The following is a 20,002-nucleotide window of genomic DNA, read 5'->3' as shown; positions in this document are numbered from 1 at the left end:
GGCTCGCAGGCTCTAGAGCGCAGGCTCTAGAGCGCAGGCTCAGTAGTTGTGGCGCACGGGCTTAGTTGCTCCACAGCATGTGGGGTCTTCCCGGCCCAGGGCTTGAACTCGTGTCCCCTGCGTTGGCAGGCAGATTCTTAACTACTGCACCACTAGGGAAGCCCTATAGGCATGGTTTTTGATCAACTGGGTAAGAAAAGAAAAATATGTCAGTGGTTATCAGCAGCCAGCCCATCATCAACCTAGACAGACTCACTTTTCTCCGTACAGATCGCGTTTACCCCTAAAACACTAGAAACTCCTAAGAACAGGGACTATGTCTTCTATACTTTTTAAAAAGCAAAGTTTAAAAAGCACTTTAAAGCAATATGTGTTCATTTAACACGATTTACAAAATGCAGTTAACTAGAAAGGAGAACATTAAAATCCCCTGCTATCCCACCATATAAGGTTTGTTCCTATTAACCTGTTGTATATTTTTCAATTTACTCACATATAAACATACCTATACATACATGTGCTTTCTTGTTAATTTTAGCCAAAAAGTGGCATCATCCTGCCTTGTTTATTTCTTAGTTTCCTGCATAATTCTTGGCATGGTGCATTATAGTAGATGTTCATTGAAAGTTTGTTGACTATGATGACTCGCTTTTTATATTCAGACAGCAGAATTTTAAAGTGACTCACACAGAGGGGGCTGATTCCCAGCCTTTGAATTAATGTCTTTGAATCAATGACTGACTAATCATGTGTTCTTCCAAGGAAATGAGTTAGTTGACCACTAATAGACTTCGTGTTGTAGAAACCTCTGCCCACTCAGTATATGAGAAACTCGGCATCAGCATGCTTTCCGGCAATAGCACAGAGCAGCTTTCAGCTTTGAGGAAGCTTGAGGGCTCTGTTGGATGTTTATGAAATAATACCAAGGGTCTAACTGTGAATCTTTTCCTCTGATAAGTGATAGAAGCCTCCTTTATAAGTTCAATGCCAAGGGAATGTTATGATAGAGTAGCATTATTTTGAATGAGTTTTTCCCCCTCTCTCTCCTAAGCTTAATAGTTAAGACAAGAAGAGATTCGCCTTTAGGTTAAGTTATAAAAATGCTCATTTTACCTATTCTACATCTAATAGCAGCACATTGTTTCATACTGAAGGTCAGCATTTGGAACAATCAATTGTTAATGCATTCAGGCTGACTGAGCATTTCTTTGTTCCACATTAGAAAAAAAATCTACTTGGAAAATGCGAACACTGTTAACCAACAAAACCCCATTTTTTTCAGCTATTTATCCTAAGACCAGGGAGGTTTCATTTACTATCTATTTTTCTTGAGTGTTTCCACACTTCTTACAATTACATTCTAAAATATAGGAGGGAAACCTTGCAGTATTTTCCCTCTGCTTGGTGAGATATCATTTATAGCCACTTGGCTGACAAAAATAGTTCCTGTACAAAGCACTCCATGCTCATTTGGTCCAACTTTCTCCAAACTTGTTTTTCCTCAAAGACCACATGCTCAAGTGTGCTTGGCATTTTCAGCCCTTGAATTAGGAGTTAAGACACTTGCGCCAGAGCAACCGGAGCTCAGGGCAGCGCCATTGATTTGAATGAGGTTTGACCCTTGGCCATCAGTTCATGTTGGGGGGCAGCCACTGCAGTGAGATGAACGTGAGTCTGGTGTCCGGAGCCAGGGGCTCAAGTTCCAGCTCTGTCGTCTCCACATATGTGACTTCACGCAAATCACCTCACCTCCCTGCCCCACCTCAGTGATGAGTCCGGGCAGGTCGACTACATCAGTGTGGGCAGTTTGGAGGAATTCACTGGCTATTTAAATTTTTTTTTTTTAAAAAAAAAAAACATTAAACTCTTAACCTTGCCTTATAAGACCATTAAAAACAAATTTACAGGAGCTGCACTACCATCACATTTCATAAAAGAAAGACTATTTTAACACCCAAAAAGTAGAAAGGAAATAGTGTAAGAATAAAGGATGGTCCTTTATACTGAATACATTGGGCTTTATAAAAAATTCAGGGCACTGTTTCTCTTTTTGTCATTCTTGCTGCAGATTGATGAAAGTACAAGGATCCACAGAGTAGTAATTGGGAAACAATCAATGAAAGATCTATTAGCTGCCTTCTGTCTTGCATATGCTGTTAAATAAGATGGCATTTATCTTATTTCCGGTTTTTTTTAATTTTTAATCATAACCTTGTGTATCTGCATACAATTTGAGAATTAACCTTGGGCCACACCTTTCCAGCTAAAGGTCGTGTGGGTAGAGACAATGACGGAACAGCTGTTTCCAAAGGCACACCTGAATTATGCAGCAGGGAGTGGGAGTGAGTATTAGAGTTACCTGGAGAAGTGGCCCAACCCAGTAGATGACCTGTGCTGTCAGGGAGGTAGCTGAGGTCTCTGCAGACCCAAGCAGGTGGGAAAAACATATTTGTTTCCTTTAACTTCCAAATCAAATTCTCTTGTCTCCATTCTGATTTAAGTAAATTTGTAGCTAGATAGGAACAGCGTTATTCATTTCAAACCAAACTTTATTTTTCAGGAGTCCTCCCAAATAATACCGCCCGCGAGAACCTTACTGGATCCCTCTTCCAATCTGAGTCATGGATTCAGGATTGGCCTAGAATATTCCAAAAGAGGTTTTTTTCTTTGAATGTCTCCTTGCCAGAGTTTATGTGGACTACTTAGTGAAAATCAAGACTTTACAAGATGTCTTTTCACATAGCAGACTATTAACAGTAAAAAAATGTTGGTTCCTGACCGTCCCAGCTGGCAGAGTGGTTAAGAATCACCTGCCATTGCAGAGGACACGGGTTCGAGCCCTGGTCCAGGAAGATCCCACATGCCGCGGAGCAACTAAGCCCGTGCGCCACAACTACTGAGCCTGTGCTCTAGAGCCCGTGAGCCACAACTACTGAAGCCTGTGCACCTAGAGCCCATGCTCTGCAACAAGAGAAGCCCCTGCTCGCTGCAACTAGAGAAAACCCACATGCAGCAACGAAGACCCAACACAGCCAAAAATAAATAAAGAAATATTTTTAAATGTTGGTACCTATAGGAGCTCTTATGCAACCCAATCTAGATTTATTTATTGGGGAACAAGGTTGGGTTGGTGATTCCTTTGGCTTGGGTCCTCTGGCAGCTCTTTATTCTCTGAGTGCAGGGATTGGTTTATCTAGGACAGGTGACATCCACAGCAGTCCCTTTACAACTAAGGAAGGAGCACCATCCTCCATGGAAAGATCCTATTTGGGGATGGAGGTAGGCATAGGCATCTACTTCTGAAATGAATATGGTCGTAGCAGTGCTGTACTTGTTGAATGTTGAAGATTTCTCTATGCCTCGGTTTCCTCCTAGTAAAATAGGATTAAAATAGTAACAGGGGACTTCCCTGGTGGCACAGCGGTTGAGGGTCCGCCTGCCGATGCAGGGGACACGGGTTCATGCCCCGGTCCGGGAAGATCCCACATGCCGTGGAGCGGCTGGGCCCGTGAGCCATGGCTACTGAGCCTGCGCGTCCGGAGCCTGTGCTCCGCAATGGGAGAGGCCACAACAGTGAGAGGCCCGCGTACAGCAAAAAAAAGAAAAAAATAGTAACAGGATTGTCGTTAGGAGCTTAGATTAGTGCCATGTATACATGTATGTGTTCGATCAGTGTTTTTATCATCAACACTTAGTCTTGGCTGTAACACTATGAAGACGTCTGACCTGCTTAATAATTTTAACAATAAATTTATCTGTTCCAAGTTTTACCTCAAAAAAAATAGCCCACTGACGTGTGGTTGGCCTCCTCTGACTTTGGCACTTGGAAATACGTTTGCTCTTGGCCCTTCGTCTGTGACTCTGTAGTGATTTTCAGTTACGATTCACTGTCTCATCTGCATTTTCTCTTAGTGCCATGGCCTGACCCCAGAGCAGTGCTGAGTGTATCTGGATGTGCAGTGAAAATGGACCCAATCTTGTCTACTACTGTTTCATGTTCAGCCCTTTCAATTCTGAAGATCTTTCTGTTCAGTGAAAAAGCAAGCAAAATTGCAACCCAGTCATACCCTATTCTCACTTTCATGTATAAGTATTAATTTTTAAATATTATATGATCTCTTCCACACTTGGCTCATTTGTGTTCAATAATAATACCAGCACTGCATCCCAGAGATGTTAACGTGACAGAATGAGCATCCTGAAGTGTATGAATTAAGGACATTGCCTCTACTACATAGCAAACATTGTGCTGAGCATTTTATACTGTTTCATTTAATTCTCATAACAGGCCTATCAAGTAGGTCCTATCTACCCCATCGTCCAATAACCACCGCTTAGAGATGTGACTCAAGGTCAGCGTAGAATAGAACTGGGTGTGGGGAGCTAGGCAATCCGACCAGATTCCCTGTGCTGCTCTATTTGACACTCAGGTCCTAATATGTGAATATATAAATGTACCCTTGGAGGAGGAAATCTCATAGCTTTACATTCTTTCTTTTTTTAAAAATTTATTTATTTTGCACTGCATTGGGTCTTCATTGCTGCGCATGGGTTTTCTCTAGTTGCGGCGAGTGGGGTCCACCCTTTGTTGCAGCGCACGTGCTTCTCATTGCGGTGGCTTCTCTTGTTGCGGAGCACGGGCTCTAGGCAGGGAGTTTTATCTCTTCTGTCCATTTTGTTCACTGCTGTATCTCTGCATCTGTAACAATGCCTGGCGTGTTGTAGACATCCAGTTCAAACTAGTTGATTGTTGAATGATAAATGGAAATATTTTGTATGTTATAGTAACACTTCATTTTGGGGGCATATGTAACACATTGTCTTCTGCGGGGCCTTCTGGGATTTCCCACACAGAAATAAAACCTTCTTCCCTAAACCTGATCTATGTGGGTTTGTAATTTTCTGCTCTGAATACCACTTATGGAAACAACTCAGTTCTCCAGAGATTCGAAAGAGCAGGACTGGGGCTTCCCTGGTGGCGCAGTGGTTAAGAATCCGCCTGCCAATGCAGGGGACATGGGTTCACTCCCTGGTCCGGGAAGATCCCACATGCCCTGGAGCAGTGAAGCCCGTGCACCACAACTACTGAGCCTGTGCTCTAGAGCCCACGAGCCACAGCTACTGAGCCCACGTGCCACAACTACTGAAGCCCGCGTGCCTAGAGCCCATGCTCTGCAGCAAGAGAAGCCACCGCAATAAGCCCACACACTGCAACGAAGAGTAGCCCCCGTTCGCCGCAACTAGAGAAAGCCCGTGTGTAGCAACAAAGACCCAACGCAGCCAAAAATAAATTTAAAAAAAAAAAAAAAGAGCAGGACTGTTCAGTTCATCTTATATCCCTCTAATTGTTAAACAGGTAAATGAATATGTTTTTAGTGTACCTAAGAGACATGAAATTTCCAAGGAAAAAAATATTTGCTCTTTTTACTCCTTGGTCATTTGTTTCGTTTTTTCCTAGCTGTGCATGTCATCAGTCTTGAAAGAATGTGCTTCAATTCACTTAAAATAACGATTTCTTTTAGTAACACTTCGGTAATTAAGTTAATTACTCTTCCTGGAGAACAAAACCTGAGCTAGTTGGTAATTGCTTTTGTCTTTATTTGTAATCTTTTAGAAGACAAACGTGAGCTTTTCCTTGGGACAATCATTATGAATTCTTGATAACATCTGGTTGCTTAATTCAAAAAATGTGTAGCTATGAAGATTAATGATAGACCTTAACTGGATTTAAACTCAGACATATATAGGATCTGTATTAATCTCAGTCAACCCTTTCAAGCAGATGCCATATTTTGGGGAAAAGGAAATTGAAATGTACCAAGGAGCGGTAAGTTACATGCCACTTAAATTACTGTAGTGTTTGGGGGCTTTTATGATGCATGGGCAATTGAAGTTTGCAATACATTTGCATTTTCTTATTATGAATTATTTATTGGGGAAACGCAAGTAGGTGACATTGTTTGATTTTTAATAATGTGCTGCTCTTTAGAGTACAGCTCAAAAAAGCATAGGAGTATTATTATTGGAACATTATATACAAAATTAGTTAAACAGGATGTAAGACTTACAGCTTCAGGCATCTTCCTCCTTCCACATATGTCACAAAATTCTAAGGACTAAAAAAAACACTACTCGGTAAAAAAAATAAATAAATAGGACAACGGGAACTTTTCTCTGCAAATCACTTAAGCTGTGGCTATGAGTGGAACATGAAAAATGAATCTTTTATTACTTCATTTATTAATGTGACCCTGATCTCTATTCAGACCCAGCTCCATAGCCATTTCAGTTGTGTGATCAAAATAGAATCCATAATCCTAATTAATATATTTCATCCCATGGCTCATCACTTCCCCAGGCCTCCCCATCTCTGCATCTTTTTCCTTCCCTCTTTCCTTTCCAGCAGAAGCACAAGAGCGTTCATTAATCCTGACCCCTGGAAAACAAACAAAAGGGAGCCCACACAAATTCATCAGTTGAAGTGGAAGGCAATTTACCCAGAGCAAGAGCCCACCCCGTTGTTGCCAGATGAATGGTGCTGGTAGCTGGAGCCGAAGGAGGCTGCCACGCGAAAGACCTTTGATAATGCTGCCTTTATGGAAGCCCAGCACAAGGGAAACACTGTCAGTAGAGGCTGGGCCCTGCCCTGGCGCCCTGATCAGCAGGGCCCCGGGGCAGCAGGCACGGAGCCGGCTTGGCGTCCTCAATGACAGCCAAAGCGGGGTGGGTGGAAGTGCTGTGTATTCGTGTTGTTTCTTCCCATTTCTCTGTGAAGCCTTGCTACGTGAGTCCCTTTCAGACCATTCATCTTTTTGAAGAGTTCTCTTTAAAGATATGCCCTAGAAGTTTTTAATATATATTTATTTTTAACTGCTAGTGGTAACAGAATGTTGTAAAATCGGTATTTACTTAGTGCCGGGTACTGTGTTACACTTGCAACCATAATAACTCAGCCCTGTATGCTGGCTGCGGATTACTCTTCATCCCTATTTCACAGATGAGGAAACTGGAGCTCAGAGAGGTAAAGTACTTGAATATATTGAGTGTTGAAGCTGGGAGTTGAAGTCAGGTCTCAGTGACTTTCTTTCAAGTGTAAGGGAAGATCAGGTAGAGGAAATGCTTACCCTATAATTCTCATCAGTAGCTGAGAAGTACCAGGAGTCCATAGATGGGAAACCAATTTGAAAACTAAAAAGTGACGTGCAGAGGTCAAGTATAACTAGCTAAGTGACTTTGAAGCCTTATTGGGCAATGACTTGCCCACTCCTTTCCCTCCACTGCTCACAGCTTTCTCTCTACTCCATTTCCTTCTATTTTCCATCCTTTTTTTTTTTTTTTTTCTGGCCACGCAGCACAGCATGAAGGATCTTAGTTCCCCAACCAGGGATTGAACCCGTGCCCACTGCAGTGGGAGCTGGGAGTCTTAACCACTGGACCACCAGAGAAGTGCCTCATCCTCTTTTCTTTTCCTGTCTCCCTGTTTTCAAAGAGGTATTAAAGATAATAATTTGAGCAGTCTGGGCTGGAAGAAGACAATTTAAGACTCTTATCCTGCAGTGCCATCTACGCATCCCTTCTCACTATGAGGTGAAGGCAGGAATGACATTATTTTTGTCCCTGTATAGAATTATTCAGTCCATCAGTCCCAGGAATAAGCTAGACCCTCATGAGCAGTTTCCTTTCTGAGCCCCCCGCTCACATGTGGGGAGCCGTGGGCACTGGAAACACCCGTGCTTACCATTTGTGCAGGCGTCGAGCAGTCTCTCACCCCTTGTCGCTCCACTCTGATCCACCAGGGCTTGCAGTGAGTGGCAATTTCTGGGCCAGGCCCCTTACACTGTAGTAACTTGTTGTGTAACAAGGCTCAAAGCTGGATTAAGTAGATTCTGCTTTACCGCTGCATTTTACTTACCTTTTCTAATTACTTTCCCATCCTTCATCTCAGTTACCTTGTGAGATGTGTACCATGGACGTTATTATCCCCACTCTAGAGATGCGAACCAGAGAAGGGCAAGACAGAGCCTGAATGTCTTCTCCCTCTGGACTTGGCTTTCTTTTCACTCTTTTATGGTAGATAGTCTTAAATTTAAGGCGTGTTCTTCCTCCAGCTTTCCACCATATGAAGTATTATTCTTTTTAGTGATTTTTGAGGAAGTGGTGGAAGTGGTGCCAAGAAACTGAAGGAAGCAGGGCTGCAGTCGTCCTGACGCAGTGAATTTATTGGTGGATTTATATTTATGCATAGCTAAGATATCCCATGAGATAAAAGCACAAACCCGCTATCTTGGTGTGGTAGGATTTTTTGTTTTTCCATACTGAAATGGGACAAACTGGTCCAATCTGTTTCTCTCTTTAAAGAACCACACCTCCTGCCTTCTTCTAATGGAAAGTTTTTAAGTTTTTTCCTTATTTTCATATAGTCTCACTTAATTTCCTGTGGGGTCCCAGGATCTTCAACTTACCTCTTAGAAAAAAAAAAACTGTAGAAATTCTGAATTAGTACCAGTCAGATCCAGGTTTTTAGTAAGGCCCTCTTAAGACCTGTTGCCCAAATGTCTTCAGAAACACTTAGAAATGGAATGTGGTCTACAGAGGCGTGCTGGGTGGAAGGGTGTGGTATCGGAGTATCTGAAGACAATGGTTATGTCTGAAGGTTGAATCACACATAGGCCTACAGAAGAGTCCTTCCAGATTCCATCTTCATTGTTTTAGGTGTACCTCCTCATGACCTTAGCAAGTTTATGATTCTTGTATTATGCAACCTTTAAGACTGGAACTATACAGTGGTGTATTCATTTCCAAGGCCAAGAAAAGAAATGTAATGTGTTGCTCTAACTGACCATATGGTTTTTTTGTTTTTTTATTTTCTTGTTTTCCAGGCACAGTATGAAAACCCACCACATATCTATGCTCTTGCAGATAATATGTACAGAAACATGATCATTGACAGAGAGAACCAGTGTGTCATCATCAGGTATGGAAAAGAGCCTTCTTAGGTCCAGGGAACATGAGACCGTGCTGTACTTAGGATTCTGTCACGGAGCAATGCTTTTGCCGTAGTTGCTCATTCCAGAGGCTGGTTAATGTATCCGAGTAGCAAGCAGCCTGTTAGCTTTGCTTTGGTTTGCTTTATAACTCCAATTCATAAAAGGTTTGAGCTTCTGTGAGGTTGCTTTTTATACCCCTGTCACTTAAGGTATTAAGGCCTTAGGGCACATGGGTCTAGCTGGATCTTTCTCTGATTGTCATCAGGCCTTGAAATAAAATCATAAGACACCTCCTCTCCCATGTGATGGTATTGTGGCTTTACTCTGAATTGGAGATCCTTTATGTTGCAAGTATAGTAAGCATGTGTCACTGTTTTGTCAGCTGGAGTATTTTTCTCTAGGTTCTTCTTTTTCCTTCATAATTTAATATTGGTTTGGTCAGGAAGTTCGTTTGGGTTTTTCCATAACACAGAAAATCCTGAACGAACTTTTTGGCCAGTCCAATAGTTCGAGTTTGAACATTTTTGGTTTTTTATCATTTGCTTTTAATTTTCTGAGGGCATTACTGGTCAGTGCCAGCATTGGGTGTCTGTAACTACATTTCACAATCCTTGTAACCTGACCTAGCGCTGAGTCTTTGCTGGATTGAAGTGCTTTTACGATTTTGTTTACCATTACGAACATTTTCAAACATACAGAAAATGTAAGTGTCTGTATTTCCATCACTTAGAACTTGACAGTTTTTAACATTTTGTCATATTTGCGTTCATCTTCTTTAGTTACTTAATTTTTTAGTCCTTCATTTTACAAAAATGAAAAAAAAAGGTTTTATGGATATTTACAGACACGAAATTAGAAAGAGAATTATAATAAGCACCTGTGTATCTGTCATCCAGCTTGTACAACTATTAATAGTGTACAATATAATAATATAGTGGCCAATCCTGTTTCACCTAGTCCTCCCACCCTGCCCCACTTGATTATTTAAAGCAAATCCTAGGGAGAAAATCATTTCATTTGTCAATAATTTAGCGTGTACCTCGAAAATATCATTCTTATCACACCTGAAAAAAAAAGAATAATTCTTTCAATGTCATCTAATATTATCAGTGTTCCAGTTCCATGACTGTCTTATAAATTCTTTTCTACAGTTGATTCATTTTTATTTAGGTTCTAAACGCTCACACTTTGTCCTGGTTGTGTGTCTCTCAAGTCTGTCGTTAACACTTCTCTCTTGTTCTTTTTGTTTTCTTAGTATTTATTTGTTAAAGGAAAAGGTTTGTCCTGCAGAATTTTCTGTAGTCTGGTGTTAGCTAATTGTATACCGTGACTTTGCACTGTCCTCTCTATTCCTGTAAATTGACAGATCTAACAGCTTGATCAGGTTCAGGTTCAATTATTGGGCAAAAAAATGCTCCATTATTGATGCTGTGCACGTAATGCCTGTTGGTCTGTCTTTGTGTGATGTTCGGATTTCCAGTGGGTCAATCCATTATAAATTCTCATTTCACAATCATCATTTACTTGATGGTTGAAAAAGAATCATTTTCTAATTCTATGATCCCTTCTACATTAATTTATTAGTTGGAATTTTTATTTGTTTACCATAAAATACAATCTATACGGGAACATTAGATTAAAAAGCTTGATTTGTTGTCTTTATTTACTAATTTTTCAAGCAATGAGTTGATACCCTAGCAGCAAAGTAAAATGTTTTTGTTTTCAATATCATTCTACACTGGTAGATTTTAAATACCTTACCTGTTGAACAACACTGCAGTTTTCATTTAGGCTCAAATAGTCCTACCTTTGGCCAGTGAAGGCCCTTTGTATTGGCTTCTTTGTCCCTTTGACGTGACTCCAGTAGTCTGTGATAGTTTCCTTATTTAAGATGTTCCAGGCTTCAGCCGAGGAGTGGGGCAGGGCAGCCAGGAGGGAGTAAGAGAGCCTGAATGGAGGCCGGGTCAAAGGTCAGGGCCTTTTCCTGGCTGCCGTGGCAAGGATCCCTACCTGAACACTGCAAGTGACTATTACCCTGGGATTCAGAAACGTCTACAGGACTGAGACTGGACCTGCTAAAGCTGTCTCAGGGCATTGATGAAGTGTGTTGTTCAAAGGACGTTTGCCATTGGGAAATGTGCCCAGAGAAAAGTAAATAAATGAAGCTTTAGATAAGGAATTGATGAAATAAATCTACAAAGAAGCCTTATTAAGCCCTTTCATATCTTATATATGGAATATACAAGATTTATAAAGAAATATGTTCCTATAAAGTAGGGATAAGGAAATCAGGATAAAAAACACGTAACTCCATTTATAGGTACGGATGGTACCTGTATGTGATTGTGGTAGGAATAATGGGCAATGCAGATATGTTAATGACTTTTAAATTATCTAAAAATATCAAGTTCAAAATTTGTTCAAAAATCAAAAAACTAGGGCTTCCCTGGTGGCGCAGTGGTTGAGAGTCCGCTTGCCAATGCAAGGGACGCGGGTTCGTGACCCGGTCCGGGAAGATCCCACATACCGCGGAGCAGCTGGGCCCGTGAGCCATGGCCGCTGAGCCTGTGCGTCCGGAGCCTGTACTCCGCAACGGGAAAGGCCACAACAGTGAGAGGCCCGCGTACCGCAAAAAAAAAAAAAAAAAAAAAAAAAAATCAAAATACTAAATAAAAGGTGAATAATACAGTATAAAAAGTAGAGCAACAGGAGGACCTTCAAGATGGCACAGGAATAAGATGTGGAGATCACCTTCCTCCCCACAAATACATCAGAAGTACATCTACATGTGGAACAACTCCTATAGAATACCTATTGAACGCTGGCAGAAGACCTCAGACTTCCCAAAAGCTGTGTGGCTAACAGGGTCTTGGTGCTCCTGCCGGGTGTCAGGCCTGAGCCTCTGAGGTGGGAGAGCCGAGTTTAGGACATCACTCCTCCAGAGACCTCCTGGCCCCTTGTAATATCAGTCGGCGAGAGCTCTCCCAGAGATCTCCTTCTCAATGCTAAGACTCAGCTCCACCCAACAACCAGCAAGCTTCAGTGCTGGACGCCCCATGCCAAACAACGAGCAAGGCAGGAGTACAACCCCACCCATTAGCAGAGAGCCTGCCTAAAATCATAATAACTTCACAGACACCCCAAAATACACCACCGGTTGCGGTCCTGTCCACCAGAAAGACAAGATCCAGCCTCATCCACCAGAACACAGACACCAGTCCCCTCCACCAGGAAGCCTACACAACCCACTAAATCAACATTACGCACTGGGAGAAGACACCAAAAACAAAAGGGAACTACGAACCTGCAGCCTGTGAAAAGGAGACCCCAAACACAGTAAGTTAAGCAAAATGAGAAGACAGAGAAACACACAGCAGATAAAGGAGCAAGGTAAAACCCCACCAGACCAAACAAATGAAGAGGAAATAGGCAGTCTACCTGAAAAAGAATTCAGACTAATGATAGTAACAATGATCCAAAATCTCGGAAATAGAATGGAGAAAACACAAGAAACATTTAACGAGGACCTAGAAGAACTAAAGAGCAAACAAACAATGATGAACAACACAATAAATGAAATGAAAAATTCTCTAGAAGGAATTAATAGCAGAATAACTGAGGCAGAAGAACAGATAAGTGACCTGGAAGATAAAAAAGTGGAAATAACTATCACAGAGAAGAATAAAGAAAAAAGAATGAAAAGAATTAAGGACAGTCTCAGAGACCTCTGGGACAACATTAAATGCACCAACATTCTAATTATAGGGGTCCCAGAAGAAGACGAGTAAAAGAAAGGGACTGAGGGCCTCCCTGGTGGCACAGTGGTTGAGAGTCCACCTGCCGATGCAGGGGACATGGGTTCGTGCCCCGGTCTGGGAAGATCCCACATGCCACAGAGCGGTTGGGCCTGTGAGCCTTGGCCACTGGGCCTGCGTGTCCAGAGCCTGTGCTCCGCAACAGGAGAGGCCACAACAGTGAGAAGCCTGCGTACCGCAAAAAAAAAAAAAAAAGGGACTGAGAAAATATTTGAAGAGATTATAGTTGAAACTTCCCTAATATGAGAAAGGAAATAGTCAATCAAGTCCAGGAAGTACAGAGAGTCCCAAACAGGATAAATCGAAGGAGAAACAAGCCAAGACACATGATAATCAAACTATCAAAAATTAAATACAATGAAAAATATTAAAAGTAGCAAGGCAGAAGGAACAAATAACATACAAGGGAATCCCCATATGGTTAACAGCTGATCTTTCAGCAGAAACTCTGCAAGCCAGAAGGGAGTGGCAGGACATATTTAAAGTTATGAAAGGGAAAAACCTCCAACCAAGATTACTCTACCCAGCAAGGATCTCATTCAGATTCGATGGAGAAATTAAACCCTTTACAGACAAGCAAAAGCTAAGAGACTTCAGCACCACTAAACCAGCTTTACAACAAATGCTAAAGGAACTTCTCTAGGCAGGAAACACAAGAGAAGGAAAAGACCTACAATAACAAACCCAAAACAGTTAAGAAAATGGTAATAGGAACATACATATTGATAACTACCTTAAATGTAAATGGATTAAATGCTCCAACCAAAAGACATAGACGGGCTGAATGGATACAAAAACAAGACCCATATATATGCTGTCTACAAGAGACCCACTTCAGACCTAGGGACACATACAGACTGAAAGTGAGGGGATGGAAAAAGATATTCCATGCAAATGGAAATCAAAGGAAAGCTGAAGTAGCAATTCTCATATCAGATAAAATAGACTTTAAAATAAAGACTATTACAAGAGACAAGGAAGGATACTACATAATGATCAAGGGATCAATCCAAGAAGAAGATATAACAGTTGTAAATATTTATGCACCCAACATAGGAGCACCTCAGTACATAAGGCAAATACCAACAGCCATAAAAGGGGAAATCGACAGTAACACAATCATAGTAGGAGACTTGAACACCCCACTTTCACCAATGGACAGATCATCCAAAATAAAAATAGGGAAGCACAAGCTTTAAATGACATTAAACAAGAGGGACTTCATTGATATTTGTAGGTCATTCCATCCAAAAACAACAGAATACACTTTCATCTCAGGTGCTCATGGAACATTCTCCAGGATAGATCATATCTTGGGTCACAAATCAAGCCTTCGTAAGTTTAAGAAAATTGAAATTGTGTCAAGTATCTTTTCCTACTACAGCGCTATGAGACTAGATATCAATTACTGGAAAAAAACTGTAAAAAATACAAACACATGGAAGCTAAACAGTACACTACTAAATAACCAAGGGATCACTGAGGAAATCAAAAAATACCTAGAAATAAATGACAATGAAAACACGACAACCCAAAACCTATGGGATGCAGCAAAAGCAGTTCTAAGAGGGAAGTTTATAGCAATAAATTCCTACCTCAAAAAACAAGAAGCATCTCAAATAAACAACCTGACCTTACACCTAAAGCAATCAGAGAAATAAGAGCAAAAGAACCCCAAAGTTAGCAGAAGGAAAGAAATCATAAAGATCAGATCAGAAATAAATGAGAAAGAAATGAAGGAATCAATAGCAAAGATCAATAAAACTAAAAGCTGGTTCTTTGAGAAGATAAACAAAATTGATAAACCATTAGCCAGACTCATCAAGGAAAAAAGGGAAAAGACTCAATAGAATTAGAAATGAAAAAGGAGAAGTAACAACTGACATTACAGAAATACAAAGGATCATGAGGGATTACTTACTAGCAACTATATGACAATAAAATGGACAACCTGGAAGAAATGGATAAGTTCTTAGAAAAGCACAACCTTCCGAGACTGAACCAGGAAGAAATAGAAACTATAAACAGACCAATCACAAGTAATGAAATTGAAACTGTGATTAAAAATCTTCCAACAAACAAAAGCCCAGGACCAGATGGTTTCACAGGTGAATTCTAACATTTAGAGAGGGGCTAACACCTACCCTTCTCAAACTCTTCCAAAATATAGCAGAGGGAGGAACACTCCCAAACTCATTCTATGAGGCCACCATCACCCTCATGCCAAAACCAGACAAAGATGTCCCCCAAAAAGAAAACTACAGGCCAATATCACTGATAAACATAGATGCAAAAATCCTCAACAAAATACTGGCAAACAATCCAACAGCACATTAAAAGGATCACAAACCGTGAGCAAGTGGGGTTTATCCCAGGAATGCAAGAATTCTTCAATATATGCAAATCAATCAATGTGATATACCATATTAAGAAATTGAAGGATGAAAACCATTTGATCATCTCAATAGATGCAGAAGAAGCTTTCAACAAAATTCAACACCCATTTATGATAACCCTTCAGAATTTAGGCATAGAGGGGACTTACCTCAACATAGTAAAGGACATATATGACAGACCCACAGCAAACATCATTCTCAATGGTGAAAAACGGAAAACATTTCCACAAAGATCAGGAGCAAGACAAGGTTGCCCACTCTCACCACTCATATTCAACATGTTTTGGAAGTTTTAGCTACAGCAGTCAGAGAAGAAAAAGAAATAAAAGGAATCCATATCGGAAAAGAAGAAGTAAAGCTGTCACTGTTTGCAGATGACATGATGCTATACATAGAGAATCCTAAAGATGCTACCAGAAAACTGCTAGAGCTAATTAGTGAATTTGGTAAAGTAGCAGGATACAAAATTAACGCACAGCAATTTCTTGCATTCCTATACACTAACGATGAAAAATCTGAAAGAGAAATTAAGGAAACACTTCCATTTACCATTGCAACAAAAAGAATAAAATACCTAGGAATAAACTTACCTAAGGAGACAAAAGACCTGTATGCAGAAAACTATAAGACACTGATGAAAGAAATTAAAGACGATACAGACAGATGGAGAGATATACCATGTTCTTGGATTGGAAGAATCAACATTGTGAAAATGACTATACTACCCAAAGCAGTCTACAGATTCAATACAATCCCTGTCAAACCACCAATGGTATTTTTCACAGAACTAGAACAAAAAATTTCACAATCTTTCACAAAAGACACCCAAATAGTCAAAGCAATGTTGAGAAAAAAAAAAACAGAGCTGGAGGAATCAGGCTCCCTGAGTTCAGACTATACTACAAAGCTACAGTAATCAAGACAGTATGGGGCTTCCCTGGTGGCACAGTGGTTGAGAGTCCGCCTGCCGATTCAGGGGACATGGGTTTGTGCCGTGGAGTGACTGGGCCCATGAGCCATGGCCGTTGGGCCTGCGCATCTGGGGCCTGTGCTCCGCGGCAAGACAGGCCACGAAAGTGAGAGGCCCACATACTGCAAAAAAAAAAAGACAGTATGGTACTGGCACAAAAACAGAAATATAGATCAATAGAACAGGATAGAAAGCCCAGAGATAAATCTACGCACGTATGGTCACCTTATGTTTAATAAAGTAGGCAAGAATATACAGTGGAGGAAAGACAGCCTTTTCAATTAAGTGGTGCTGGGAAAACTGGGCAGCTACATGTAAAATAATGAAATTAGAACACTCCCTAACACCATACACAAAAATAAACTCAAAATGGATTAAAGACCCAAATGTAAGGCCAGACACTATAAATCTCTTAGAGGAAAACATAGGAAGAACACTCTGACATAAATCAAAGCAAGGTCTTTTTTGACCCAACTCCTAGAGAAATCGAAGTAAAAACAAAAATAAACAAATGGGACTTAGTGAAACTTAAAAGCTTTACACAGCAAAAGAAACCATAAGCAAGACGAAAAGACAACTCTCAGAATTGGGGAAAATATTTGCAAACAAAGCAAGTGACAAAGGATGAACCTCCAAAATGTGCAAGCAGCTCACGCAGCTCAGTGTGAATCAAACAACCCAATCCAAAAATGGGCGGAAGACCTAAATAGACATTTCTCCAAAGAAGATATACAGATTGCCAACAAACACATGAAAGGATGCTCAACATCACTAACCATTAGAGAAATGCAAATCAAAACTACAATGAAGTATCACCTCACAGCAGTCAGAATGGACATCTTCAAAAAATCTACAAACAATAAATGCTGGAGAGGGTGTGGAGAAAAGGAAACCCTCTTGTACTGTTGGGGGGAATGTAATTTATACAGCCACTATGGAGAACAGTATGGAGGTTCCTTAAAAAACTAAAAGTAGAACTACCACATGACCCAGCAATCCCACTCCTGGGCATATACCCTGAGAAAACCATAATTCAAAAAGTATCATGTACCACAATGTTCATTGCAGCTCTGTTTACAATAGCCAGGACATGGAAGCAACTTAAGTGCCCATCGACAGATGAATGGATAAAGAAGACGTGGCACATGTATATAATGGAATATTACTCAGCCGTAAAAAGAAACGAAATTGAGTTATTTGTAGTGAGGTGGATGGACCTAGAGACTGTCATACAGAGTGAAGTAAGTCAGAAAGGGAAAAACAAATACTGTATGTTAACACATATATATGGAATCTAAAAAAATAAAATGATTCTGAAGATCCTAGGGGCAGGACAGGAATAAAGGCACACGTAGAGAATGGACTTGAGGACACGGGATGGGGGAAGGGTAAGCTGGGACGAAGTGAGAGAGTGGCTGGGACGAAGTGAGAGATTGGCATGGACATATATACACTACGAAATGTAAAAAAGATAGCTAGTGGGAAGCAGCCGCATAGCACAGCACGATCAGATCGGTGCTTTGTGGCCACCTAGAGGGGTGGGAGGGAGACACAAGAGTGGAGGGCGTATGGGGATATATGTATACATATAGCTGACTCACTCTACATATACATATATATGTATAGCTCACTCTGTTTGTTGTATAGCAGAAACTAACACACCACTGTAAAGCAATTATACTGCAATAAAGATGATAAAAAAAAAAAAAAAAAGATGTTCCAGGCTCATCTTGTACCTTTTCTGCCAAGCCTTGGAACCAGCCATTTCATCAAAAAGCCCTGGTTCATTTTAATGGGAAATAGTATTTAGAGCCCGTCAGTCTAGTCACTAAGAGTGCTCACTGCTCTGTTAACAGTGCTTCTTATGCTTTTCAGAGAACAAAGGCAAGGAATATGAACTTTTTAAGAAAAAAATGAAACATGAGTTCGTACTGATAATGTCCAGTTCATTTTTTTTTTTTTGTAATTTTTTCGCCCCGCAGCATGTGGTATCTTGTTTCCCAGACCAGGGATCGAACCTGTTCCCCCCCTGCAGTGGAATTGCAGAGTCTTAACCACTGGACTGCCAGGGAAATCCCCCAGTTCATTTTTAAGATTATAGGGTTTTTACTTCTTTGGTTTTTATATTTGTATCTGCATTTTTCTTACATTGAAAACCTCGATTTCTGATGACATTATTACAGTTACTTGCTCTATAATGTGTAGGTGCATAAAACTATAAATAAGTATATATATGTATACTTATACATAAATAATATATATTACATAGTAAATAATGGGATAAAGCAAATAAAGTAATTCTGTTAATGCTTGAAGATGACAATACCAACATTATTCGTAGCAATACTGAATTCACTTAAAATTTTTTTGTTCTTTCTGGTCCTTAGGATGTACAGTCAAAATATTGGGTTTTAAAAGTCCCTTAAATTAATTCTTTTCTGTGTCATTAACATGCCAACTTGAACTACAGTTAGATTCATTTTGGGTTTTAGGAGTTTAAATTTTTTTTTTTTAATTTATTTTTTCATTTATTTATTTATATGGCTGCACCGTGTCTTAGTTGCCATACACGGCATCTTCGTTTTTGTTGCAGCATGTGGGATCTAGTTCCCTGACCAGGGATCGAACCCAGGCCCCCTGCATTGGGAGCATGGAGTCTTAACCGCTGGACCACCAGGGAAGTCCTAGGAGTTTAAATTTTGTAAATTTTAATTTTGTTATATAATTGTGTAACTCATTACAGGGCTCCAATGTCAAAACTATAAAAGAAAAACATTGAAGCATTTCGAGATACAGACGTCATGACATCTTACCTCTAAATGTTTCTCTATGCATGTGTAGAAAATAACGTTTTCTAACTTAGCCCCAATACCATTATCACAACTAAATAATTAATACTAACCTAATATCATCTAAAGATAAGCAGTCTCTGTGTAAATTTCTGTGATTGTGGCACACGTGTCCTTTCTTGCCAGTTTATGTAAATCAAGGAACACTGGCTGCATTTGGTTATGAGTCATCTTTTTAATCCTACCACAGTTCCCCTCTCCCATTATTTTTTTTTTCCGTTGACTTGGTTCAAGAGACCAACCCACTTTTCCTATAGACACCTTTTAGATTGGTCCAGTTGCTTCCTCATGGTCTCGTTACTCTAGTTCCTTCAATCTTCTGTAAATTGGAAGTTAGATCTAAATATTTAATTAGCTGCAGGTTCTGGAAGGAACACTGGGTGTTGAGTTTGGTTGCTGAATTGGAAATGCTTCTGTTTGACCCCAAGTGGAGGTCACTGGCCAATAGAGAGGTGGGAGGTGTTTTCTTGACTTGAATTAAATGAGAGAGGGTAGGATGAGTTTTCTAACGTATTCCCTTGCCCTTTTTCCTTCCTCCTGGGCCCCTAGTGAGATGAGAAGGAAGGGAATGGTCTTGTTGCATGAGCTTCTCCCGTTTGGAGCTACTTCTTTATTTCGTAGCCCAACCCTTTCCCTCTCTTGGATCCCCTCAGTCTGTCGTGCAGGGTACACTTGCCCTGAAGCAGTACACTTGCCCTGAAGCAGGACACATGCCCGCTTGTAGGATCTTTTTTTCCACTGTTCAGGCGGCAAAGACTTGAAGGCCCTGCTCCAGGGATTTCTATTGCAGTGTCTGTGCTTTAATATAGGAGATGGTGGAACAGGGAGCTGCTTTGACTTCTGACACTAACCACCCTAAGTCAAGCCAGACTTCACACGTGAAAGGCACAGTCCTCCACAAGACACCAGCTGCAAGTTCCGGGGTTCCCACCAACCCCTCAATTTCAGTAATTTACTAGAATGGCTCACAAACCTCATGAAAGCA

General features: G+C 40.6%; 1 protein-coding gene across 1 annotated transcript in view; it reads left to right on the top strand.

Annotated features, from left to right (window-relative positions):
* The window catches only part of MYO1E (myosin IE), a 204,914-nt gene that overhangs the window by 90,069 nt on the left and 94,843 nt on the right, over positions 1-20,002 (top strand). Inside the window, exons 3-4 of the mRNA XM_060151140.1 lie at positions 5,738-5,827; positions 8,880-8,974. Of these exons, the coding sequence (XP_060007123.1) occupies positions 5,738-5,827; positions 8,880-8,974 (185 nt within the window). The remainder of the gene's footprint in view (positions 1-5,737; positions 5,828-8,879; positions 8,975-20,002) is intronic.

The sequence above is a fragment of the Lagenorhynchus albirostris genome, chromosome 1, assembly GCF_949774975.1.
Source record: "Lagenorhynchus albirostris chromosome 1, mLagAlb1.1, whole genome shotgun sequence".
Classification (NCBI taxonomy): domain Eukaryota; kingdom Metazoa; phylum Chordata; class Mammalia; order Artiodactyla; family Delphinidae; genus Lagenorhynchus; species Lagenorhynchus albirostris.
Note: the sequence above shows the minus strand (reverse complement) of the source record. Positions and strands in the feature narration are given on the sequence as shown.